Source organism: Lonchura striata, chromosome 9 (assembly GCF_050655825.1).
Source record: "Lonchura striata isolate lonStrDom1 chromosome 9, ASM5065582v1, whole genome shotgun sequence".
In the NCBI taxonomy this organism is placed as follows: Eukaryota; Metazoa; Chordata; class Aves; order Passeriformes; family Estrildidae; genus Lonchura; species Lonchura striata.
Window position 1 is genome coordinate 31,511,911 of NC_140711.1, and position 26,611 is coordinate 31,538,521.

General features: G+C 38.6%; 3 protein-coding genes across 10 annotated transcripts in view; all 3 read left to right on the top strand.

Annotated features, from left to right (window-relative positions):
• TM4SF1 (transmembrane 4 L six family member 1) overlaps positions 1-4,903 on the top strand; it is a 34,963-nt gene extending 30,060 nt beyond the window's left edge. For 3 of the 4 annotated variants that reach the window (XM_085588138.1, XM_085588137.1, XM_021544933.4), the window contains one exon: positions 1,124-4,903. In XM_085588138.1, coding sequence (XP_085444264.1) covers positions 1,124-1,421 — 298 coding nt within the window. In that variant the 3' untranslated portion in view covers positions 1,422-4,903. The remainder of the gene's footprint in view (positions 1-1,123) is intronic. The other variant, XM_085588139.1, reaches the window with a different exon arrangement.
• A 1,291-nt stretch (positions 4,904-6,194) lies between these two features.
• On the top strand, positions 6,195-10,091 carry TM4SF18 (transmembrane 4 L six family member 18). The gene is made up of 5 exons (XM_021544907.4): positions 6,195-6,611; positions 8,186-8,275; positions 8,925-9,067; positions 9,164-9,344; positions 9,754-10,091. Exons 1-5 carry the CDS (start codon positions 6,435-6,437, stop codon positions 9,766-9,768), a joined length of 606 nt encoding a protein of 201 aa, XP_021400582.1. The 5' UTR covers positions 6,195-6,434; the 3' UTR covers positions 9,769-10,091.
• Positions 10,092-11,490: 1,399 nt separating this feature from the next.
• CP (ceruloplasmin) overlaps positions 11,491-26,611 on the top strand; it is a 33,273-nt gene continuing 18,152 nt past the window's right edge. Inside the window, exons 1-12 of one of the 5 annotated variants that reach the window (XM_085588118.1) lie at positions 11,491-15,145; positions 16,615-16,859; positions 17,791-18,003; positions 18,507-18,680; positions 19,249-19,503; positions 20,710-20,875; positions 21,835-21,974; positions 22,538-22,678; positions 22,798-23,009; positions 23,509-23,659; positions 25,240-25,452; positions 25,754-25,961. In XM_085588118.1, the coding sequence (XP_085444244.1) occupies positions 14,991-15,145; positions 16,615-16,859; positions 17,791-18,003; positions 18,507-18,680; positions 19,249-19,503; positions 20,710-20,875; positions 21,835-21,974; positions 22,538-22,678; positions 22,798-23,009; positions 23,509-23,659; positions 25,240-25,452; positions 25,754-25,961 (2,273 nt within the window). In that variant the 5' untranslated portion in view covers positions 11,491-14,990. The remainder of the gene's footprint in view (positions 15,146-16,614; positions 16,860-17,790; positions 18,004-18,506; positions 18,681-19,248; positions 19,504-20,709; positions 20,876-21,834; positions 21,975-22,537; positions 22,679-22,797; positions 23,010-23,508; positions 23,660-25,239; positions 25,453-25,753; positions 25,962-26,611) is intronic. The other 4 variants (XM_085588119.1, XM_021544922.4, XM_021544923.4 and 1 more) reach the window with 4 other exon arrangements.

Here is a 26,611-nt window from a genome sequence, read left to right on the forward strand (position 1 = left end):
CAAAATACAAATTTTTAGGACTTTGAAGGATTTACAAACTAGGAATTGTGGTTGTTAAGATATTTGTCTTATCATGTAAGAGTCTGTTTTAACAGCCTTGCTTCTGAAGCTGCTTTGCACCAGCATAAGGTGGCACAATGCCCACATTAGTGATAATGACACAATCTCATAAATGAAACTTGAGATGATTTATAAGAATCTTTGTACACTGCAGGGCAGAGGGGGCAAGAACTCCTAATTATCCCTAATTAAGGTTCTCCTGCAAAAAAAGTCTTCGTGCTATTCTCTATTAATACACATAAATCCTGATGTGGTTCATATCATGGCATGTATTTAAAGTGTCTGTATGGTTGGCAACCTCAAGGGTGTATCTAGCAACAGCTTATGGCTCATGCCAGACTAGGCAGTTGGAGTACTAAGAAGCCACATAAAGCTCTTTGCAGCAGAATTTGAATTTTATATTTCACTTGTATATCTTGTATTTCACTTGTATCATTCCTCCTTCTCCATCCTGCTGACCTCCATCCTATGACTGAGTGTAGAAGAACTAGGTTAAGTCCTTGCTGAAGGCAAGTGCTGATGTTCTCAAGATGTGAGTGAGCAGTAACAGCTGAAATACTGCAGTACCACACCAAATTTACTCTGTGTTTGGCTCATCCAAGTAAACATGTGAGGATGCAAAGACAGCAACACAGGAGAGAAAGTGACCCATTTGCATCAGATCAGTGACTGCTATCTTTAGAAAAAAGTCCCAGTCCTGAAAAGCTCTATGATTGTTTTGAGAAAAACCTTTGCTCTTTCAGCTTTTTTGAGTTTGTTCCTCACTTTAATCAGCAATAGGAAATTCTGCCTTTATAGCTTAGATTATTTTTTAAAAAGGAAATTAAGACTTAGCACAAATGTGTGGTTGGTATTTCAACATCTTCCTAAACCAAACAAACTTGCATGGAGTAAACCATTTCTTTTTCTATTCCCTTAGGAATCTATTTCTAAGGGAACCTAGCCTATTAGGACTCCATAAAGTGAATATCCTCGATGCAGTTATAGGCATAATTTGGTTATAGTATATGGTAAGTATCCTACTCTGACCCAATATTAATATGCTTTTAATTGCTGTGTACAGGTACTTGTTTGAGTATAACAAGTGGTCTGAATGCCAGGAGCCTCAAAACATCGTGCAGTGGAACATCACTCTCTTTTCCATCCTCCTTGTTTTGGGAGGAATAGAATTCATTCTGTGCTTCATACAGATAATCAATGGCATTCTTGGAGGACTGTATGGATTGTGCTGCAGTCATGAGGAGGTAAGGAGTTTGCAGATATACCCGTGCTTCTCAGATGAACATGTAGCTTGTTACTTTAGCTTGTTACTTAAACTACTGAGGAGTTTTACTCAGCTGTTACTTTATAGGTATTCTTAAGCAACAATTCCCTACACAGGTGTTTCTATAGCCCGGTCGTGGTTAGAATTTTCATGTACTTTGATCACATGCTTTCAGCTGATTCCTCAATGGCCACAGTGATGTTAATCTGCCTGAGAGCTAGGAGCTAGAGGGCTTTTGTCTGTCTGATGACACATGTGATCATCATTGCACTGCATAGGTGATATGGCTGAGATATGGATCTCCTGGTGATTGAGATCTTTGCCTAAACCATTGTTGCATAGCGTGGTGCTTGTTCTACCTATATTGTGTTAGCCTTGGCTTTTGTCCATAGCAGCTCATAAGCTACTGACAATATGCTGCATATAATGAAAACTGCAGCATCCTGGCCTTGCAAAGTGGAAGTAAGATAAGAGAAAGCTATATGCAATTTAATTCTAACAAAATCTGCAGACAGATCTGGAAGGTTTTTGAAGGCGGAATTTTTTTTGAGTGAGGAAAGGAAATTTTCTAAAAATTTCTTTAAAGCCATGTAAAACAGTTTGGACATATTCCAAAATCAGTATCAGAGGGCTAGTGTTGGAAAAACTATGGCTTAAAGTATGAACCAGATATAATTTGTATCACACACTATAGGTAAGCATGCATTTCACATTTTTAATTGACAGAGTTGAGTGCTCTTTCAAAGCTATTGCTGTTTTCTTCCTCCTGTCTTCCTTGCTCTAACTCCAGTATAGAAGAGCTATGCTATGATTTTCTAAATGTGCTCAGGTTAACTTTTGTATTGTTAGTTGGATACAATATTAACATTCTTTCCATTAATATGTTTCTTTCTTTTTGTTTCTCTCTGCAGACATATGTTTGCTAGAAACCTGACAATGTGTTGACATCAGTGCATGTGTGTGCTGTAATGAATATGCTGTGGGTTTTTTTTGAACATTCCAGGCAAACTTAAATACATGTTGTTGTCAAACTGTGCTGTTGCCATGAATTTAACTGACTTGGGGCCTTTGTTTTTGGAGTCATATGCAGGTTTTCCACTAACCTGCCTGAACTGAAAGGCAAAATGTATCCTTCATATCTTTGGTTCATTTCATCTTGGTACAGGCAACTGCCTTAATACACGTCACTAAAGTGGTTTTATTTATTTTTCTCTTTCTACTGACACAACAGCTCTGTACTTTGTCCTGTTTTCCCAGTAAAGTTGCTCTTTCATTGAGATCTTGGAATGAACACAAACCAAGTCCAGACTGGCCTGGATAAAAGGTTTTGGTCACCTGGACCAAAACCAAAGCAGCTGTAAAATGTGGATGATTGAGGGCTTTTCAGGATTTTTCTGATCTTCCCCTGTATTTCACAAATAAAGATTTGTATTAAAAATACCCAGGAGGTGTCAGTGGTTCCTTCCCTGCCCATGCTGAAACACTGCTTGCCTGGTCTTGGAGTAAAGGACAGTGGTGGCATGAGAATATGGATTTAATGCAGTCAGGTTGTAAGCTGTTTTTCTTCTCCAGCAGGCTCTGCCAGAGTGGGAACTGCTTCCTTGCTTGGTTTGGTTCATTTAACTGAAACAGGTGTTTGTTCATCAATAAGGGTTCAACGACAGCTCTGGGTCAGGTACAAGAGCACACATGGAGACTTTAGTCCTGGGTCAGGGCTGGCAGTTCCCAGCCAGGGAGCTGAGGAGGTCCCTGCACATCTGAGCCCAGCTTACCTCCTCCTGCCCTCTTAAGGGAGGGATCAACTCCTGATTGATCCACTACAGGCCTGAGATAAAACAAGATGTGGGCATGAGTCTTGTTTTTTGCCTCAGCAACCCTCAGGCCTCACAGCATTCAAGGAATACAGTCCAAATTCAGGTCCATAAAGACAGATTAAACTGAAATACCTGACTTTACCAGTTATCAGCCTGAAGATGTTACTGTAAGGTCCTGGGTAAGAACCTCTGAAGTGTAGCTTGTTGCACACTAGAGTGAATGTTTCATCACAGGTACATCTGAATAATGTGCTATCAACAGCATTGCTGCTGGCAATGGCATTTTTCAAGTGAAAACCAAAATGTGACATGCTCTTTATCTCAAAGGAATGAGGCTCAGTTTTGGATTTTAGCTGTTCATATTTGTCTTTGAAAACAAGCAAGTTAGTTTCTCTTCATGGGAGAAAAAGAAGTTCCAATGGGTGTCAGTGCATCCTTAGGCTATTTGTAACTAAGAGGGTTGTCCTTAAATATAGCCAGAAACTTCAGGTGTATCTCAGGCTGTCTGCACATTTAAGTCTGCCCTGTACAAATACATACCTGAAAAAAAGAAGTGAACTGTGAAAACAAAATTGTCTATGTATAGCTACACCAGCAAAAGAATTCTCAGATGAAAAGAGTTTGTACCTAGAATCTCAGGATTCCTGAATTTTGCAAGAATATTTATTCATGCCTAAATACATAGAAGTAATTGAGAGACTTTAATGCAATTTAATGCCATTTAATGACATTTCTTTGTAGTATCTATCCCTGTCCTGCCTTGGTATGGGGGGGCGGTGGGGGGGGAAAGAAGGAGAATGTGTGCATGCACATATGTGTACACACTAAATTCCTTGCAGCTGTGTGATGCAGTGTCTTTGTGAAGATACAGTTTTGGAAAAAATATCTGCAAGTTTAAATGGGTGTGGAATGAGAGAAAGTGGAAGAGAAAGTCCTCAATGGAATAATGTACAGTTACCATGCGACTTAAGGGTTTTTGCCTTTATTCTTGCATAATGGTTATTTGTTTTTCTGGTACACACAATTACTTAAAGAACTGAAACAACTTTACTATATATAGAATTCCAATGTATAGAATGAGTAGGCTAGGGTTTAGACTTGAAACTTCAGCACAAATGCATGCAGCAGCAATAGAGTCCTGTAGCCCTAATGCACAGTATTACTGCTCACTATTTATATTGTCATGTAAAAAACGGCCAGCTGGATTATTTTGTTGTCTGGTGCATGAGACAGTGTTTTGAGAGATTTATCAGTTACATTATGAAGAAGTGATCGGTTTAGGTTGTATTCATATCAGCTGGCAGAGAAGTCAGAGTAAACATGACTTTTCGGTAACAGGCTTGGAATCAGTTCATGAATAATGATACCAATGGAAAAGCAATGCTTGCAACACTGCTTGATGCTTGAGAAACTGGCTTACAGGTTTGTTTAATTCTTAGTATAAAGTAGTTGTTTCCTGTTCTAGTGGCATTGTGTGCCAAAAAATAACCACACTGTAAATTGGTATTTGCAGAGCTCAGTTTAAAAACAGAGTCATGAAGCAGACTGCTGTACTGCAGAGCAAATGCTGCTTCAGTCATAATTTCTCAAGTTAGTTTCTTCTAATCAGAACAAGTTAGAATGGAAATTACATCAAATTTGATTATAAAATAAGATGCTTGCTACTAATTTTGGCCTTTGCTTTTAAGAAAATATTTCAGCCAATTATATGATCTTTGAGTTTTGTACCAAAAAAAAAAAATCAGTCATGGGGATTGGATGCGTGTGATTTTAATGCAGCTGTTTTCTCTGTTCTCTGTGACAGTGTTGATGACATGAGTTCTGTCTCTGCCTATGAGTCTGGAAAGGCATATTTGCTGCTAATTCTGATTAGTGGGAGACCTGAAAAAAAGTATCCATAGTAGTGAGAGAGTAAAACAGGAAATATGGGAAGATCAAGAATGAGGACTTCAAAATGAAGCCTCCTAGGTAAAGAGGAGAGTCACAGCAGAGAATAGGTAGAAAAATGGTGTAATTATTTCCTTGTGTGATCTTGTATTAAGCAATAGTATGGAATTAGTTACAACATGCAATCCAAACAGCTTTTATGAGAGGATGAAAGAAGCCTGCTCTATGAAGAGCCCAAAACAGCTCACAAGGAAACACAAGGAAAATACGTTGGGATGTCATTGCTTCTAAAATCAGCCTTCCTGATTTTGATAAAGCCCTCAATTTTTGTTTGTTTTATGGGTGGGTGTTTTTTTGTTTGTTTGTTTGTTTGTTCGTTCTCTGGCTGCAACTTTGCTATTGAGTAAAGCATAAGGTCATTCTTGAGTTACTTTTCTGGTGACTCACAGGGGCATAAGATTGAAGGCTTGGGTTGTGCTGCAAGTGTTCAAAATGCCCTGGCTCTGTGTTACTGGGATAGTGTTTAGATGCTCAGGGGTTGAGGAATGATGACATTGACTATGGGAAAGATGTCTGACTTTGGCTTTGCACAGTACAAACAGTAGGCATTTCAAAACAACAGACAGACCTTTTGTCCTGCACAAGAAGTCATGTGTACATAGGTCAGGTTTGTAGCTGTGCAAGCTCAGCTGTAAGCACAGAATGAAACAATTGGAGAAATAGCAGGATTTAATTTGCAAGGTACTGGAGCCACATAATGCTGTGGAAAAGAGCAGTTGATTAAAAGTGTGAAAATAAGTCTGCCTTGCAGTTTTTAACCAGTATTATTTGGGCTTCTATAGTCTCTGCAAGATGGCCCGGACTCAGCCTGCTGCTGCAAGTCAGTAACACATTGGTTCCCACCCAGGGTCCTCTTAATAAATCTCTGTAGTGTAAGGCAAAGTGTGACCTTCTGTACAGAGACTGGGCATATTTATCTTCTTACAGCTCTCTTCCCCATGCTGCAGTAAGGTTGAAAAACCTTGCTTCTGTCACAAACTATGTTGCGGTATGTGTTGTGGGGAGGAGGACATTTTTGAGCAGTCACTAGGAAATGAGAGCTTTGAAGTTCCTTCCTGAGGCTGACTCCTAGACATATTTCATTTGGAAGATCACAAAGGAGGATTTTTAGAAGGGAAATTACTACATAAAGACGTGCTTAACACAGGACAGTGAGTTTAGACAGTGATATTCATATGTTGTTTTGCTAACTGTTAAGCACTTCTGTCCCTGGAATCACACCCAAGTCACTGGTTCCTGTGAATATGAAATTACTGAATCAAGCTGGGGAGGTCAAAACGTTTCTTATAGTGAAAGTCTTGTAAACTTTTGTTAGCTTAGAAGAACAAAACTTCCAGAGTTCTTGAGAGATGGCTTTGGAGACATGTGGAAGCTGTTTGAGTTGTCTGCTGGTGCCTCTTGCACTTTGGAGTATTGTTGTGAACATCCTCCTATACTTTCCAAATGGGAAAGCTCTGCATGCTGCCAGTTACCAATCCCCCAACCATGAGTGGTATTTTGAAGGCATCTGTTTCTCAGGTGTGATGGTAAGTGCTCAGTCTATGGATTTTTAATGAATTGCATTCTACTGCAAATAATATTGACTTACTCTTCAGTAATGTAATTGCTTTGAAAAAAAAAAAAGCATATGGATTACTTCAACAAAAACCATTGCAGGCAGAAAAAATCAAACTGAAAGAAAAGTTAGCATACTGAATGACATGTTATGTATGTTATTAAGTGCAAATGATTTTGCAGGGTGTGTTGGTGGTTTTTTTTCTGCTGTCCTTTTGTTTATATGTAATTTATGCTTGTATTATGGAGGCAAGCAGTTTGTTGATTTAATCACCTGTGGATGTTGAATTAGAGCTCTTTTACCCAAATGGAAATAAAAGAGCTTCTCATAATGGTTAAGATGTTTTTCAAAGCTGTATGCAGTCCACTATTTAGAAGACTGAACAGAATTCACAACGCATCAGGTACTACTGTTGTCAGACTAAATACAGAGAATTGTCTTACTGTGATTAGCATGGTAGGATTTTCCCTGTTACATTTGTAATATGCTCATCTGCAGTAATAAACTGCCGTGGAGTTGCCTGCTATTCATGCTCTTTTCCACGTTCATGAAGAGCTGTAACCTCAGGAACAGAAAGCAGTTATGTGAACAAAGTGCATTGCACACAGTGCTTCAAAGGGTTTATCTGCATAAATTAGGAGTTTTTATGCAGGTGCTGAACTGTTATTAAAACATTAGACATTCATTTGAAATTGTATATTCTCTTAAAAGCAGAAGAAAAACCTTCAGTTCTAGCAGAAGAAAAAAACTACCAGACAGAGGATTCAAACAGAAAAACAGTTGCAAATATATAAAAAAAGTTAACTGTGACAGTGGCACTAATATTTTGAAGCATCTTTAGCCTTAAGATTATTACCAATCTGTTTAAAATGCATCTATCATTCTGTTACAAACCAGTCAGCAGCATATGAGAGGATAGCGTTGTGATTCAGGAGTACTCTTCTCATACTTCCCTTTTCAAACCTGTGCCTCTCTGAATGGCTGTTTGTGGTTCTGGAGCCCAGATCCTATTTATCAAAATTATTATAGGATCAAGCTTAAATAATCTAAAAGTCTGAAGAAATCAATATGGATACTTGACAAATGAAAGTCCAGGTGAATTTAATCAAAAGTTTGCATTACTGACTTCTTCTAGAGTGAATGTGTTGGTAAGGAAGGCACTACTCTGATTTGTGTGCCTGTGTCAGCAAGAAGGTGTTGAACGGATGTGTTTGTATCAATAAAATATCCTTCTTTTCATTGGTATTAATTCTTTTGCTTGTGACCTTGGTTTTATAGTTTCAGCTTCACTGGTGTAGCTGTGCCCAAGGTCGTAGCACTTTACTGTGATGGAAGAGGGTGTATTTTTGTCTTTCAAGTACAAGTATAGCAGCAGCCAACTAAATCACTCCAGTTCCATGTATCCCTTGAGTAATTGTGCTGTCCTATGGATCAGCTTTAAAATATCAAGACAGCAGAAGAGATGCAGTCCCTGCCTTCCAAAGGTGAAGGAGATTTTGGCTTAGTATCTGCAGTTACCTCACTGACCATTATGTCCTCTTATAGATCCTTCTTTTGGCAGTAATTATGATAACACTGGAGTGTAGTGTGTTCTATCGGTGCTGCCAGAGTGAGAGCTGTAACAAAACCTACAGGGTGAGTCTGTGTGTTATTTCTGTGCATCACCTGAGCATTTGTTTCTAATGCCTTCCTGCTTCTACTCCAGCACATCCTGCTCCTCTCTCCGCTACTCTGTTTTCACTTCCTTTCACAGAGGATTCTAAATTGGGTTGCAAGGTCACAAAAAGTGTAGCTTCTTTCATCTGAAGCATAAGCAGGATGAAAGAAAATTAGACACACCCTTCCCCTAAATCCTTGTAAAATAAAATAACATATAATGAAGCACACCAGCTAAATTACTTCATCTCTTTGCCTGTATTATTTGGAAGTGGGTTTTTGGTTTGTTTTTTTTTTTCAGAAATTACTCAATACACGCTATCTGGGATGCAGACATATTTATGTGTTCCTCTGGTATTTTGGGAAACAACTTTACAAAAACTCAAGTTTAAAAAGCCCACCCAAATAATATATAACTTACAGTTGTAGAACCGTCTTAAGATCTGTCTTAATTTTTATTTTGTATGTGTATTCTTACTATTCTTTACCTGCTATTTTTCTTTCTGAATTTTGAAGACTGGGAAAATCAAATGTGAAATTCAGCCCAAGGAAGTAGCTAGACTGAATGATCATATTTGCTGTTGACACTGTCCTCACAAGGTAATACTTCTCTCTCTCTTTACTTCAGAGTTTTGTTTCTATCGTGCTAGCCCTGCTTGGAATTGCTTTCTCGGGATACAGCTGCATCATTTTTACCCTGCATTTGATTCAAGGACCTTTCTGCCATTCATCAAGTGGATGGAATTATATTTTCAAAGACACTGCTGGGGGGTAAGAAACATTGGTGTAACTCTTCTGGAAGAAATTGTTTATCAAATCAGTACTAAGAAACATTCTTCTTACTTCAGTCTGGTGTTTCTCTAATAGGTACCTCACAGATTACCCTGCCTGGTCTAAGTGCACAGGACCTGCTAACATAGTGGAGTGGAATATTATTTTACTCTCGATTTTGATAGCTCTCAGTGGGTTACAGTTGATCATCTGCATTCTCAAAATAGCCGCTGAGTTGAAACGAACACTCTGTGGGACCTATTCTGTTTTTGTGCAGGTAACAAAACATCTGAGGTTTATTCCTTCAGCATCTCCTTGTCACTGTAGCTTCAGCAATTTCTCTCACTTGGGGATTTACCCTTTTGATTTATGCGTTCTCTATGCAACGGCATATTTTTTCAAGAAAATATGTACTGATAATACATTTGTTTATTTTGATTCATCCACTAATTTCTTGTGGTATACAGAGGTTGGTGGCTGCTCACTCTGACCTTTAAGATTGGACTGAGAAGAAAAAAAAGTGGTTAGGAAATTAACATGGATGCCAAATCCATTACTGTTATGTCAGCAGAGGTTGCTGAACACCTTTGTTCTGACATTCATTTTACAGACATTCTTACTAATGTGTGGCTCTCACAGCAATGATGAGAAAGATTAGCACTTTTTTTTTTTTTTTTTACTTGCAGGCTGGGATTCTCTGAAAATGTCAAGGAAATTGCTTCTCTCCTGTCTCCAGAAAAACAGAGAAATGGGCTTTCCATAATCATAGCGGTAGATTTGTGTGCTACAAAGAAAAATGAAACCCTTGTCTTAAATCTCTGTTCATCAAACCTCTCTGTTTTGGATGAAGTATATTTAAATGTCTGATATTTACATTTTCCTTCACCTGTCCTGTTGCGCCTGGCAGGGACACTCCACTTTTTACCCTCCAACTTGTGACAGTAGGGATATTTGAATATAACAGAACTGCTTTTGCATTGAAAGCACCTTATTATTTTTTCTTAATAAACTGCTGTAGAATTGCTTTTGTACTCCCCTGTCATTGCTTAGACCACGTGACTCTTTGTTGTTTTGCAAGGGCCTGGTTCAAAGCCAAGTATATCAAGAGGGGTTGATGTACCATGAAGCCATGATTTCTAAATGAATGAATTTTAGTTACAGACAGACCATGATGGCAATCATGGAAGGACACAGGCGGAGCCTACCCTCCTCCCTCCATCTTAGAAGTTCATAACAGCAAAAAGCAATTACTGAAAAAGTCTGTCGAGTCTTTCTGCGGTAAAAAAGGCACCTGAGCCTGATTGACATATTAGACACACAGGTCTGAACACAGCTGTGATAATAGGCACATGTTAATGGCTGTACAGGGTTTCTTTCCACTTAGATGCAACCTTTTTCTTTTAGTCAAGTACGATGTGACTTGAGGCAACATATGAGGGAACCTTGTGAGTACCCAGTGCTAGCTTATTAAAATTCTTCCAAGTATCCTGACCATGCTACAAGGAAAGGCTAAAATTCTTGACAATAATGATCAGATGAAAAAGAATAATCTGTTTAAAATTAGCAGCTAAAAGGTATTTTGACTTTCTCAGAGAATTATTTTTTCATTCCCAGTGAAAATTCAGGGATTCACAATGAAGTGGACACCTGGCTCATTTGCAGTTGCATGGGGAGTATTTGGCTGTATTTAGCACTCCTGTTTGTTTGTTTTATTTTTTTCCTCTGAAAAACTTCAGACTTTGCAGTAATGCATGTATGTCTATTACATCAGAACTAGTGCAACATTGTCATCAAATACTAAACACTGTTAGAAATGCAAACCATATAATAAGTGTCAGCTTTGAATAAATTATTTAGAAGAAAATAGAATATATCAGTAATTTAGTTCTGTTTCAAGACAATATTGAGTTTTTGTCTTCAAATTCCTTTGTCAGATGCTTTTGAATAGTTGATTTCTTTCTGTAGGATTTCAAGAATGCATCTAAAATTTTAATTGCTTAGTTTCTTTTAAGTTGCAAGTATAAAATAATAATATTTAAATGGGGCTAGTCTTTTGGGAGATGGTTCAAGGTGGCATGGATTGTTAGAGGTGCATGATACAAAGGCATGATGATAAAATGAGATCTGTGTCATTGCACATTGATTTTCTCTAGACTTAAATATGTGACATATCACTTATCTTAAATGATAATCCTACATTTTTATGGATTTGTGGGTGTTGTTTTGGGACAGAAGAAAAAGAAAGAAAACTTAAAAATCAGCCTATATTCCTACCAAACATCTCAGAGAATCTTGCTGATTTCTTGCCTACAAACTCTGGATCTGTCTTCATAATTTTTTGTGTGACTGTGCCTGGTGAATTTACATTTCCATTCTATATCAGACATCTCTTAATTTTGGGGCTTAAATTAAATATAGAGACATGTAATGTAGTTCTTGTTTGGCTTCCTGATCCTGCAACCCTTTTTACCCATAATCCAGAATCTGGCATCTCCATTACCATAGTCAGCTTCAACTGCAACTTGGTCATTCCACTTTAAAAGGGGCAGTTTATTCACTTGAAATTGTTAAGAATACGAACATAGGGCTGTATTTCCAAATTTAACAGCAAATTTCACACAGGGCTTTTGGATGTAAGGCAAAGTTAACCTTGATATAATTAGTTTAAGTCCTGACTCATCCTAAGTATTTTGTCCTTAAAAAGTGGCGCTATGAACTGTGTCTTGTAGCAGAACCAAGATTCCTGCAAAGAATTTTAATTAATTGGCTTGAAATCTAGACATAACCAATGATCCTGATGGTGTCTGAGGTAATGTGACCGTCCAGCTGCAGAAGATAGACCTCACTCAACAGGGAGAAGTGGCCCTTGGGGCCAGGACAAGGCTTCTGCAGGGTTGGAATGTGGAGAAACCCTTCTTTGCGCAAGAGCTCCTGGACATGGAATGCACATCCTGCCTGCTGAAATCCCCACATGAAACACCCCAGGCACAGGAGGAAGAAAGCAGCGGATATGAGTTTATAAACTCCTGGCAGAGAGGAATTAGTGCTGAATCTGGAGTAAGAGTCCAAGCATTATTTATCCCCCATAGCCAGTGCATTTTGCAAGAGTATCAGGATTCTGTGTCTGGGACAGTAATGCAGTTCATTTAAAAGACTGTAGCTGGAAATCACAGTAGACATTCAGTTTTGTAGTAAAATATTGTGGAGCCCCATCCACACTTTTGCATGTGTAGGGTATACTAATATTTTTTAATATTTGTAGAGTATATTAATATTTGTTTAGGTAAAAGTGCCTTTTGCTAAACTACAATTTCCTGATTGTTCCCATTATGGATAGAGGGGTTTTCCACGTAGAATGGCAGAGAACAAACGGGGCTCCTCCAGCTCTTTAAAGGGTGTTTAACTGCAGAGGTTTACAAGCAGCCAGAGCAGAGGCACGGGCAACAGACACACATCGTTCAAATGCGGGAATTGTGAAGTGGTGGGGGTTCAATTCAGTCTCGCTGTGTGGTCTTATGAATTATACATATGAGATATATGATATGCATATCTTATGAATATTAATATATATGTGACCTTTTGTCAGAATATTCCATTTGGGGGTTTGTTTATTCTTTTCTTTCAAGGAAAATTTCTGAAATAAAATGTTGGCTTTATCTTTCCAATGGAATTTTGGGGGTTTCAAAAACAGTCAGAGTATTTCAGCATCTTTAATATGAGAATTGAGGTATTATGGTTTAAAACAATTAAGGGGTATTAATGACAGCAAACTGCAGACTCATTATTTAACCAATTGAATAGGGTCTTTTTATTTAGGTCCTGAGAAGAGTTCCTGCTTTTCAGACACCCTCTGAAGATAATACAGACTTGAGAAGCTGAGGAACTTTGGTCAGGTTTTTGAGTTTCTTAAGAAAAAAATAAGAGAAGTGTGTTCAAGCATATTCCTCTTTTGGGGGAGGTGCGATTAAAAGCAGGAGTGGAAAATATTGCCTGTCAGAAGTTTTTGTTATATTTTTGCATACGAAAAGCATTCAGTTCTTTTGCAAATCAATTAAGAGTGATTTAGAGTGCTCAGGGGTGTAAGGCAAAGTAAAGCATATATTTTTACCCTAAAATAAATGTGGAGATTTCAAGGGTTTTTTTCTCTTCCTCAATCAATTGGAAATCTAAACAAAAATATATAAAAAACCTAACAGGAGGTAAAAGCTTTCTTGTTTTTACCTCACCTAATTTACAAATGGGGCATATGCAACCCCGATAAGCTGATCTTTCCACTGCACTACTTATCTTCATCTGTGGCAAAGGAAAAAAATACCTACAGAAATAATTTTGAATATGTGACATCAACCTGTGAAACTCCAGAATTTCATCATAGATTTGGGCAGGTTTCAAAATGTCAGCTTTGGCTTTGTCATTTAGAGAGAAGCAGAATCTTTCATTTAATCCAGATGTGTAGAAATATGAAGAAATTAAATATTCTGACAGTGACTGATAGGAACAGTGACTAAAATTTGTGAACTATCTTATACCATAGTCCTGGTGAACAAGACAGATTTTTATGTCATGAAAGGAAAACTGCTATATTTTAATTATATTCTGAATCTTAGTCTTCTATCCAAAATAATAATAATTTTTCTAATATTCAGTATTAGAATAGCTGCAAGGGATATCCTGCTTATTACAGATAATTTTAAGTTGCCATACAATGCAAAATTGTAATTTTAATTTAGAATGAATGTAATTGTGTCAGTGCTCAGAGCTCAGATGACATTTTTTAAGAATTCCCAAGTGACTGAAAACACATATTTTTTAATAGAAGGTCAAAGGTGGCTTTTTATGCCTAAAGCTTCAGACACAACCACCTTGTGGTAGATATATACTCAAAAAAAGTGCCACTGCAAACTTTAGTTAGGTGGTTTTTAACTGTTCCATGATTAAGATCCAATTTTGTTCTTATTTTTCAGTGAGACCAAAATGTTTACAGAACTTAAATAAAGAAAAAGAAGCCTTTGGCACTGGGTAGCATATTTAGATCATGGTAACAGTTAAGATTATCTGGATCTTATGTTTTAATCATTGAAGAATGGGGTTTATCCTGTCTGGCAACAGACTAGGAGGAAGATAACATAGCGGGGTCATTTTGTGGAATTTCTGAGCCTCATTTCCTCAATACTAAAGCTGCTTGGAAGGGGATGCAAACCTCCCTACCTCAATCCATGAACAGCTAATCCTTTCCCCTCTAGCAATAAGTGCCACACTCTGTGCTAAAATTACATTTCTAAGGGAACTGTGGTGGCTAGCAGAGCTAACCCAAGCATGCACTGGTGGCTATACTGGTCCCAGTGACCTCAGTCCTCCCTTTCCTGCTTGTGCCACACCAGTTTGGTGGAATGAACAGACAGGAGCAGGCACAATTTGGGCTCCTTGTGTCAACACAGAGCAGATACATAAAGGAAAAGTGTTACTTAGAATTTTTCACAGTGTCTTTGAGAAGTTGTCTTCTTTTGCCATGTATCATAGGAATATTTTCTCAGTAGTATACAAGCTGTAGAGAGAGTGATGAAGATAGTGAAGAATATAATGAAGCTTAAGTCTGTAAATCCATTTAAATCTGCTTTCAGTTCAGTGACAAGATTTGCACTCTAAGACAATCTGAATGCTATTTTGTGTGATTATAGGTTGGCAGAAATAGAAAAAAATTATTTGCTTTTCTGAACTGATGAAGTTACCAGAATATTTTGTTTGCTCTTGACACACAGAGACATTGTGCAATTGCTTTTATTGTTTCCACAAAAGCAAACAGGAGCAGGGAGGGGGAGGTAAGGATGTGGGGAGTTGGAGAGATAGGAACATATAAAAGGAAATTGCATGTGCCTGTCCTGTGTTTTTATTTCATGTTTTCCACAAGGTCCATGAATGCAAAATGAAGCTATTGCTCCTAATCGGCTTGCTGATTTCTTGCTGTTGCCATGCTGGGGCAGTGAACCGGGAGTACTATATTGGCATTACAGAGACTGTCTGGAACTATGCACCTGGCAATGCCAGTGCCATCTCTGGGCAGCTTTTTGCAGAAGAAGAGTAAGTAAAGCAGTGTCACTGGTTGAGTTCTATTTTACAGCTTCATCTGGTTTAGACACCAGGACTGTACTGAAAACCTGGTGAAGGCAATGAAATGAGTCTTGGTGTCAGTGGGCTTTCTGTCACATATATAAGGGAATTTTGGTTTTTTTTCCTGGCTTGCTTGAGAACTGCATTCCAATGTTCTGCTAATTCAAAGCACTGGAATATGCAGTAGAGTGTGAATTTGTTGTACTGTACATTTAATAATTAAATAAAATAATAAATAAATACATTTAATAAGTAAATAAAATATTTAATTTAATAAGTAGAGTCTAGAATAAGACCCTGAATGTCTAATGGTGTTTGATTTTGAATGTCTAAGGTGCTAGTGCTGAAGAGATGATTTTTGTTTTTAAATGCAGTATTGTCAAATTTAAAAACAAATTAGAAGTGCAAAACTTTCCTACCGAGCACAGGTTTCCTTTTTAGTTATTCATTGTCGACAGGGATTATTTTCTCTGGTGCAGAAGCACAGCTGGGTACTTCCACCCACAGTGGAGGAGCTGGGTTGCTCGTTACAAGGCAAAGGGGGCCCAGTGCAGAGTGAGAAATCACAAAAATGCAGTTATCATTTAGTCTGTGGATGAGGGATTACAAGATTTTCTGTGGCTTGTTTTCTTTAGTGAGAGCCTCAGCCATAACCTGCCACTCAATCAGGTGTGAGATGAAGCACTTAGCTTTTCAATTTTCCATTCACAAACTTTGTGAGGGATAAGACACTGCCAGAGATTCAGCAGGCTAGTAATTCTGACTGGGGGTGGAAACAGGGCATCCTGTCTGAGAATTGCAGAGCTGTGTTGTAATACAACAAAGCACTGCTGTTCACTGCACTTTCCCTGCACTTTCCCCTGTCACCCCATGTGGTGACAGGCAGCATGCTACATTAATGTCAGGTTTTCAGAGGTTGTATGCCTGCAATGGAGCCAGTCCCTTGTATTGTACTTTTCAGTGACAGCTTCTCTGATTCCCCTTCTCCTCCTGGACACTTTTTGAGGGTGTGCTTGTGTAGAAATTGATGTTTATAGGGGCAGGGGGAAACAGAGTGTAGAAGGAATACTCTACAACTAAATGGTAGCTGTTTAAATGGTCCAAGAAGAGCCATACCATATATGTTTGATTTAGGTTGCAGCTCAAGAGCCTCATGCACTAAGAATTACAGTAACAGCCTTTTCTCTCCAAGGGGAGCTCTGGACTGGCATTTTAATTACACTTCAGACCTGCACTTGCCAAGGCACCTACAATTCCTTCCCCATATGTGCAAACAATACTCCACCTTGTAGAAAATGCTTTGTATTTTTGGGCAGTATTTACTTATTTCACCCCAAGGCTTGCATGTAGTTGTGCACAGCGCTGCAGAGACCTGGTCTTTATTTGAGACTATTAATTAAAAAACACATGACACATGCATTTGTGTATTTTCTTTACAGCCAGGCTGAAGTCTTTCTCAAAAGAGGACCACAGAGGATAGGAAACACTTACAAGAAGGCTATCTACGTTCAATATACCAATCATTTATATGATGAGATAATTGACAAGCCTTCCTGGCTGGGTTTTTTGGGTCCTGTAATTAAGGGAGAAGTTGGAGATTCCATTACTATTCACTTGAAAAACTTTGCTTCCAGAAACTACACGCTACATCCACATGGTGTAACATACACAAAAGAAAATGAAGGTAAGCTTGATGCCATTCTGGATCAAAATTTTTGAAAAGTTTATCGTCCGTCTCAGTGTAAGTGGTATTCTTCCATCAGAGAGAAGACCGGTCAAGTAAAAAGATATTTAAATTAGGACACAATCAATTTAAAATAGGAGCTAAGTTTGATAATTTTTCAAGAGTAAGATACAAAGCCAAAAGTGGAATTTGTGAAGAAGGCAATTTTAGATCAACATTTTACCTGAAATAAGAATATTTGTGTTTCAACCAAAATAAGGGTATAAAGGTAGATAAGAAATTCAGGTATGGAGGATATATAAAAATTTGATGCTGTGAGGAAGACATTGTTAATAGTAATAATGTAATGTTCCAAATTCTCAATGCTAAATTTACGTATATGGTATATAAGATACACAGGAATTTCTTAAAATGGATAAACAGATACTGCTCAGTAATTTGTTTCCATTACAACTAGTATGTGCCTTGATAGAGACACACTCTGTCGGACCAAAACAGTGTATTATGTAGCAGTACGTACACTTTTCAGAATTTTTTTCTGTTGCTATCATTCCAGCAACACCTATATTCCTTCAGGTCATATGCAATTTTTTAGAACAGTTTCCAAGATTAATATTTAACAAATTTTGTACAAATATTTGAATTGTTATCTTTTTACAAGAAGCACATAGTCCCCTCCAAATGATTTAAGACTAATTTTAATGGGCCATTAATTGAAGTACTCCTATGGACTTCAAAAGCAAAGGAAAAGATTCCTCAAGAGAAAGAAAACATCTACTAATCTGATTTAAAAGTTGTGGGTTTTTAACCTGTATTCAGATGTTCAGTCCATTTTGATGCAGCATGTAGTCACCTTTCAGCATGGCAGGTGCTATCCTAATGCCCTATTGTGAATGTGCTGTGGTAATGGTGACTGCGTGGAATTCTTCAGGTGCTTTTTATCCTGACACCACCAAAGATTTGCAAAAGCGAGATGATGCTGTGGAGCCTGGAGGCCAGTACACCTACACATGGGATGTGACAGAAGATCAAGGTCCTGCTGAAGCAGATGCAGACTGCATAACCAGGGCTTACCACTCCCACATAGATGCTCCAAGAGATGTTGCCTCAGGGCTTGTTGGGCCTCTAATAATTTGCAGGAAAGGTAAACAATAAATAAATTAGTAAATAAATACATATGCAAGGTGATTGATAATTATCATTGATAAATATAAGTGAAATAGCTTCCTGGAAGAGGAGAAGATTACAATTTATTTTGAAATAACTGCTTTTGACCTTCTCAATCAGCTGCCTTCAATAGTATAGGAAGTAGTTTGATTTTGTGTATGAGAGTGACTATAATTTGCAGAATACTTTGTTCACAAATCCATATGAATGAGATATGCTATATTGGCAATGTACAAGGAATTGTAAATACTAATATAATAAAGAGATTAACGTGCAGTATTTATCCTCAGTAATTTTATAGATTGTATCAAAAGGGATTTTTTCTTTCTTAAGTGTGTCTGTAAGTTTATGTATACAGTCATGCTCAAGTGTCAAAACATGAAATAAACAGGGTCCACCCCTACTGAGACTAGAGTTAAAACTGACAAAAAAATTAATGTCTGTTACCAGAGATTTTTAATATACTGCTTTATTTTTCAGATACAATGAATAGGGATACTGATCAACACTTTGATGCTGAATTTATCCTTATGTTTTCTGTGGTGGATGAAAATCTCAGTTGGTATCTAGAGGACAATATCAGAACATACTGTTTTGAGCCTTCCAAAGTGGACAAAGATGATGAGGACTTCCAGGAAAGCAATAAAATGCACTGTGAGAGAACATTATATCAATGTTGCTTGACACTGATATCGTGAAGTAATATTTTTCTATCTTGTCTCTTTTAAAGATGAATTGTAGAATTTTTTTAAAAAATCAGGGATTTTTCTTAGAGAATTAAGACAGACTCTTTAAAAAAAAATTAAAGTTAAAAAGTGATGGTAAGTATTGTACAATCAAATCTTTGGAGTTATGATATAAAATTCTTAGGGGCCAAGAAGCTCTTTGCCAGTGTAATTTTCCCAGGTATACTAAACAGATTTGTGTTACTTTGTTCTGTTTCTTAGTCCTCAGCTCTGTACTATAATTTCATAGATTAGAAAAACAATTCTTACTGTTAGTGTAAACAAATAATATAGCTCTGGCTCTGGCATGTATTCCAGAATCATAGCTATGTAGAGGAAGCATGTGTCGGATACTGGCAGTGATTTTCAAATGTGTGGAGCTTTCTTTTGGAGCTCTTTCTATTTTGAATAATAGAGCAACAGTTGTATGATACCTGATTTGAAGAAAATATCCTAAGGTCTGTGAAGTTAACTGTAATAAATAACATTTATTTTAGCAATCAATGGGTACATGTATGGATACCTCCCAAACCTCACAATGTGTGTGGAAGATAAGATAAAATGGTATCTTTTTGGCATGGGTAATGAAGCTGATATCCATTCAGCCTACTTTCATGGACAGACCTTAATAGAAAGGCATCATCGAGTTGACACCATCAGCCTCTTCCCAGCCACATTCGTTGATGCTGTCATGGTACCAAGGAGCCCTGGGGAATGGCTGCTCAGCTGCCAAGTGAATGACCACATTGAAGGTACAGTACAGGTTTCAGTGATCAGACATTTTTTAGCTTGAGCTAAGAGTTTACTGAGTCATTTTGCAGGGCTCTTGACCTGGTGATATGCCAGACAATATTCTCCTCGAGGTAAAAAACCCTCAGAGTAATTTAAATGCCTACAAGTGCATTAGATTGGTTTGAGCCTGTAGCCATGGTAATCAAGGGATTCTTTTCTCTAATGATCAGCAGCAGCAGCTGGCAGCAAATATCACAGCTGCATTTTTGCATGCCTCACCATTGGGCAAAAAGCCAGCATGATGTTTGCCTCCTGCTGGAGATAACTAACTGCAATTTTCTGTTTCCAACAAAAAAGTTGGGGCTCATTCCATCTTTGACAAGGGGCACAGGACAGGCAGGCTAACTTGCCTGCTGACAAATACATGTTCTGGAAAATATATTCATGAATAAACAGAGATGTTCTTTTCTCTTCCCTGTATTATCCTGTATTTTCAGTTTTAATAGCCTTATTTAATACTTAGAAGCTAATTCCAGGCTTTTTAATTATCTATATTCTTGTAAGTGAGAGAAGTAATTTGTCACAGAAATGGGAAAGAACACAGAATCAAAAATCATTCTCCAAGATTTGAAAACTCCAAAAAGGAATGTATTACCTACAGATTCAATTACACAGAGGTTTCAAGCTTTGTCAGATCAAGCAGTATCCTGATATAGCTGAGGCATTCTGGCCAAGATTTAAACCCTACAAATTGGCCTGATTTATAGCTGTAAAAAAGCTCTCTTCACTATATTATTTGTGTCCCCAGCAAGCAGATTTGCTAGCTGCTTCCCTTAGGATGCAGATTTGGGAGTTCCACAAGTAAGTTGTTGATTATATTGAGATAGAGGATGGTCAGTCTGGTAAAACCTCACCTTGGCTGAATGGTTCATGGACAGCACTTTGTCCACTTGACCCTAATCTTCTCCACCATGCCAGTGGCAGCTTTACAAGCAGAATTCCCTTTACCACACTTGTCAGCCTGCTGTGGATACCACAGCTGTGTTCCTATATCCTAGCTCAGGTGGCACACCTTCTTTTATAGCATTTATCTTCCACTTTGTGATTTGCATATCCATCAATGGTGTGGGAATTGTCCAGGGAACAGAGGAGCTCTTGGAGGCAGGGAAAGAAAAAACAAAATGCAGTTCCTTCTTCCTAGGTTTCTCTACCTCTTTTTTTCCCAGGTGGTATGCAAGCCCTTTTTAAAGTAGAAGATTGTAAAAAACACACAACAAGTCACAGTGAGAGTACAAAGATAAGACAGTACTTCCTTGCTGCTGAAGAGATTATCTGGAATTATGGCCCATCTGCAGTGAACAATTTTACAGGACAAGAATTAATTGTCGACAGGTAAATGTCTCTAATTAAAGAAGTTTTATTTTCCAAGAAGAATTTATTTAAGCATGCTAAATAAGGTAAGCCATATGGTAGAACTGGCTTTTAAGCATAATTGCTCATTGTCCTCATCCATGCTTAAATATTAATCCTAGAATAAATATCAAACCAAATTAGGTCATTTCTTTTCCTTGTAATCTTACCTTAAATTTTGGTGCTGTGGTAGTCATTTCACTGAGATTAAGATTAATTATTATGTCATATATAGGCTGTGACTCCTGGTTATTCAAGCAGGTTGATTATTCTGAGTTAGGGAACAAAGCAGGAGATCATGAACATTGTGTTAGATGATGAAACTCATGCTAATGGTATCTCATCTAGAAAACAGATTGCATGAGATAGCTTTGCCCTTTACACTGTGTTTACATATTTAAAAACTGGATACATTGATTCCTCAAATTTTTTTTTCTGTGAGTTATAGCGTACGTACCTCTTCCACAAGCAATGAGGCACAGTTCAGTGTCTGAATAGTGCTTGGAAAACACTGAAAGGTCCTTTCTTAACGAGTAGAAGCGTCACGGAATCTTCTCACTATGTATATAGATGTTACATATTCTTGGTGTTTGTATATGCTCCTGTTGATTTTTTGTAACTTCTAATTAAAAGAAGAAACAATTCAAGGTTATGAAATATTGACTAGAAACCATTGTTTATGAGTCTCTAGGCATACTGGCTTTGTAAGGGCAGCTCAGCACAGTGGCTTTTCCTTAATGAGAAGTTAGTGAAGGATAATGGATTCCTGCACATCTTCTACATCACTGCATATAAGCGTGTGACCATACCACTGAAAAGAAACCCAAAAGACAAACTCAGCATGCCATAGCTTTGAAAACAGGATTAAGGTCCAACTGCCTTTTTACAACTGAGCATTTTGACTTGAAGTGTTTGCATCTCTTGCAATTTCTTTTACACAGTGAATCTCAGATATTTTTTGAACAAAGTGAGACAAGAATTGGTGGCTCCTACAAAAAAGCAATTTACAAGGAATACACAGATGGTTCTTTCACTGAACATAAAAAAAGACTTGCAGAGGAAGCACATCTTGGACTCCTAGGTAAGAGAGTCTAAAATTTTTTCATGTCAAAGATTTATGAGAGTAAACAGTCACTTCCACTGGTTAGTGAGCAGTGCCCCCACCTCCAAGGAGAAGCCCTTAGCTCTCCCTGCCTCCAGCAGTCGCTAGCGCCTGTGTTTTCCCCCAAGGTGTAAAGAAGCTCTTGAGTGCAACACTGTCACTCTATCCAGCTTCCCTGTAGGAGCATGCCATGGAATCCAAAGGTCAGGCTCTTAATTACAAGGCTAAGCTAGGCAGATCTAGTTGTATTGATAACCTTGCTGCTCTTGGCATGGGTTGGTGCTAATGTCTGTAAATCGCTTTCCAAAGGGAGGAAACTGTCCTGAGAGTCACTGGGCCTCCACGTGAGCTGGGATTGGTTGCTGCTGGGCTGTTGTGTGATTCAGACCATGTGCCAGGGACCTGGTCTGTGGCCATAGAGGCCCAGGGGCATTTCTCGTGCAAGGGAAAAAGCAGCCAGCCACTGAATGCCATAAATTCATGGTGACCTGCACACCATTTGATATAAATATCCCATAATTAGACCGTGTACACTTTTCTAGGACCTGTGATCAGGGCTGAAGTGGGTGAGCGCATCAGGGTGACCTTCCGGAACAGCGCCAGCCGCCCGTTCAGCATCCAGCCCCACGGCGTGAGCTCCCGCAGGAGCGGGGCCGGGGCGCGCTTCGGCGCCGCCGCCGCCGGTGAGCCCGGACGGGTGCTGCGGCATCCGAGCCTCGCTGTCTTACCTGCCCATGTGTTACAGGTGGGAAAAGAATGAATGTGCACTTGGCATAATTCCCAATGCTGATTTCTGTAATAGGTACCGAATCTCCAGCCTCTCACGTGAGTCCCGGCACCACATTTACATATGAATGGGACGTGCCAGAAGATGTGGGTCCCACAGAGCAAGACCCAGACTGTTTAACCTGGCTTTATTACTCAGCTGTGGATGCAGTCAGAGACACCAGTTCTGGTCTTGTGGGTCCTCTCCTAGTGTGCAGGAAAGGAGCTCTGCTTTCTTCTGGGAAACAGGTCAGTCAAAGAAGAAAAATGGAAACATTTGCATAGTCACAGCTGAATCAGCTTTCTCTTCCCAGACTGCACCACCTCTTCTCCACATTACAGTTTCACCCATGTCCTAAAGGGAATAAACAACATGAAGAAAGTGGGAGTGGTTTTCAGTCTGGCTCCAGATGGACAGACACTGCTATGTGAAAACACCATTGTCATGAGCTGGCATTCAAGTCTCAGCTATGATGAGAATCTCTAGGAAAATGTAGAGATTTTAAAGGTCAAATAGAAACTCACTTCCAGAGGTGGCCCCTGCTGATAGAAAGAACATTAGCAGTAGATACTTAGTTACTAGATGCAGCAATTACAGAGCTTTGAGATTATCAGAATGAAGTATCAATGTATGAATTTAGTCTGTTTTGGAATTTGTACTCATAAATTATTACAACATAGGAGTTTTCCCCCTGACATTTTCTGTTCATTCATTTCTATTTTCCCTTCTACTATTTCTTTTCAACAGAAAAATGTGAACATGGAGTTTTTTCTACTTGCCACGGTATTTGATGAGAATCTGAGCTGGTATTTGGATGATAATATTTTGATGTTTACCCTAAATCCTGGTAAAATTGACAAAGATGATGAAGACTTCCAAGAGTCTAACAAAATGCACTGTAAGAAAATTATTAGTTAGTGAAATATTAATTTCTGCAGTAAGGTTTTTACTTTAATGGATTCATGTTTGAGGCAGGAAAGCTATATAGTGCAGAGACATTTAATTCCTTTACAGTGGGAAAAAACCCAAAACATTTCAGTGCAATTCAGTTTCAACCAAATCTGGTAGTTCAAAATATAATGCCAGTTGTTCAATGTGTTGCATGGCAGTTGAGGATTTAGCATGATTATACCACTTTGAGCAGATAGAAGGAGGAATTAGGTCTTCAGACTGCATGCAACCAGTACGAGTGCAACCAAGGCAGCAAGAAAAAAACTGACCTCTGCTTTGCAGATGGTGTAGCTGAAAGAATGTTTTTCACAGATTTACAGAGAAGTTGAGGTTGGACGGGACCTCTGGAGACCACCTGGTCCAACACTCTGCTCAAGTAGGGCCACCCAGAGCCATTTGCCCAAGACCATGTCCTGATGACTTTTGAATACCTTCAAGATTGGAGACTCCACCATCTCCCTGGCCAGCCTCTTCCAGCGCTTGGTCAGCCTCACAGTGTTTCCCATGTGTCAGCTGGTGTCTGTTAGTGTCAGTAGGGCTTCTGTCCCTACCACTGGGTACCACTGGGAAGAGCCTGGCTCCAACCTCTTGGTATTCTACCTGAAGGGGTTTGCACAGGTGGGTGAGATGCCCCAAGCTGCCCCTTCTTCAGGCTGAAAGGTCATCACAGCTCCCTCAGCCTTTCCCTGTAGGAAGAGATGTTTTCTCGTCCCTTCATCATCCTTGTGGCCCTTTGTTGCCCTCTCTCCAGTGTGTTGATGTCTTCTATACTGGGGAGCCCAGAACTCAGCATAGTCCTGCAGGTGTGGCCTCAGCAGTGCTGAGTAGAGGGCGGGGATCCCCTCCCTCGATCTGCCAGCTGGACTTCACCTCAGAATGGCTCTCTGCTTCTTTAATAGAGTGCAGAACTGATTGTGTTTTAGTACTGCAGAAATGTTTTTCAAGTTTCACATGAAAAATACATTTTTACCCTCAGGCCCTAACCCTGCCAGTAAGTCCTAATCTTTAAGCATATTTGTTTTATGCATTTTGAAAAGATTTCACCTCAGGGCCATTCCTGTTTAGAGACTCTTGGTGCTGAGCATTCAGTGGTACCTGAAGCCCAGGATTTGAAAATTTTGCAAAGGACTATCTAGAAAGGGTTAGTAACTCAAACAAAAAAACCCTTCTGTTTGCCTCCACTGTACAGCTGGAGGGTGCTGCAGGGTATAAATCTGGATCCTTTATGCATCCTGTATACATGACGAGTAGAAAGCAGGGAAACTTCCAGTTGGCCAAGGTAGCAATATGCGTTGTAGACATTGAAAAAGGAAACAGTTAGAAATTATTTTTAAACACTGGGGTTTAAAAGTTGCTTTGCTTGAATTGATTCTTTAGTTTTGTTGATGTGACAAAGTATTTTATAATTGATATTTCTGACAGTCTAAGGCATGACATTATATCTGAAGTGTTTATTAATTAATCTCTATTGCAGAATTAAGTAATATATTAATCAAGGTGGTTTTTGTTTCCTCAAATCTTCTATAGCCATTAATGGTTATATGTATGGAAATCAGCCTGGTCTTGAGATGTGTAAAGGAAGTGTTGTTTCCTGGCATTTGATGGGCTTGGGTTCAGAAGTTGATGTCCATGGGATATACTTCTCAGAAAACACATTTGTAACTAAAGGAACAAGAAGGGATACAGCAAATCTGTTTCCACATGCAGTTCTTACAGCTATTATGAAGCCTGATTCTGAAGGTAACTGTCTTCTTTAAAAATCCTGTTACTAATGCAGAAATTGTTACCTATGCATGCTCTGTGCATAGAGACAATCTTTAAGTAGCTGGTATATTGATTCTGGTGCTAAAACTGTGTACAGCTGTGTTTGAAGGGTACCAAACTGTAAGGACATAGGTTAATGCTAAATTCTTGATTTTTCTAGCTCCCTCTGTATGCTGAATTTTATTACTACAAGTAGCCATACTGCACAAAGATTTTGGCCCTAATAATAATATGTGTCCCAGTCTCCTCAAGTCTTTGTTTCTTATATGACCCCTAGGAATTTTTGAAGTGTCCTGCCTGACAGCAGACCACTACACTGGGGGCATGAAACAGAACTACAAAGTGAAAAAATGCCACAGGGGGAAAGAAGATGTATCTACGTATTTGCATGAAAAGATTTACTACATTGCTGCAGTGGAAGTTGAATGGGACTATTCTCCTAACAGGACATGGGAATTTGAGCGGCATCAATACCATGAGGAAAGGTACTTTGGTACACAGGGAGAAAAAATGCAAAAAAAAAAGCAAAAAAAGCAAAGGAGCAACTCACTTCTCCTCTGAACCTTTTCCTCTTTCAGACATTTCTAGTCACACTTTCTTTTCACAAATATATTTTGGACTTGCTTGAATTTCTCCTTTCCCTGCAGTGCTGGCATGTAACTGAGCCAGACAGCACAATGTTTGAGAAATAGCACAGATCTTCTGTGGGACAGATGGAGATTTTAATGGATCCTGGATAATGCATGTGCATTTGTTATTTACTGATGTTGGTAGTCCTTGATGTGGAAAGCTTAAAATATTCATTGTAATCTTAACTATGATGACTATGTCCTGATAAACAAGATCTTTGTCTCATGTTTATTTGTAGTCTGAGTAAGGTTCTTTTGATCCCTCTCAATTTCATGACCTTACACAAGATAAGTCCATGATTGAATCCACTTACCATGAAGCTCATTGTCTTGGTGTTTTATTTCCAGTATTTTAATCTCAATGAGAAAAAACCTGACTGGATAAACTAATTCACACCAATTAGCAGAAAAGGTTAAACAAGAATGATTAATTTCTGTGTTCCACCTGAATTACTTGAGTAACAGATTATAACTGTATTTTGTTATTTACTTAATTGTATTTTCTT

Bases quoted from the DNA above. Each gene is read 5' to 3' on its own strand.
- TM4SF18 (XM_021544907.4), top strand. From the start codon at position 6,435: ATGGCTTTGGAGACATGTGGAAGCTGTTTGAGTTGTCTGCTGGTGCCT. The intron at 6,612-8,185 runs GTAAGTGCTCAG...GTCCTCTTATAG, and splicing joins TCTGTTTCTCAGGTGTGATG to ATCCTTCTTTTGGCAGTAAT. The intron at 8,276-8,924 runs GTGAGTCTGTGT...TCTTTACTTCAG, and splicing joins GCTGTAACAAAACCTACAGG to AGTTTTGTTTCTATCGTGCT.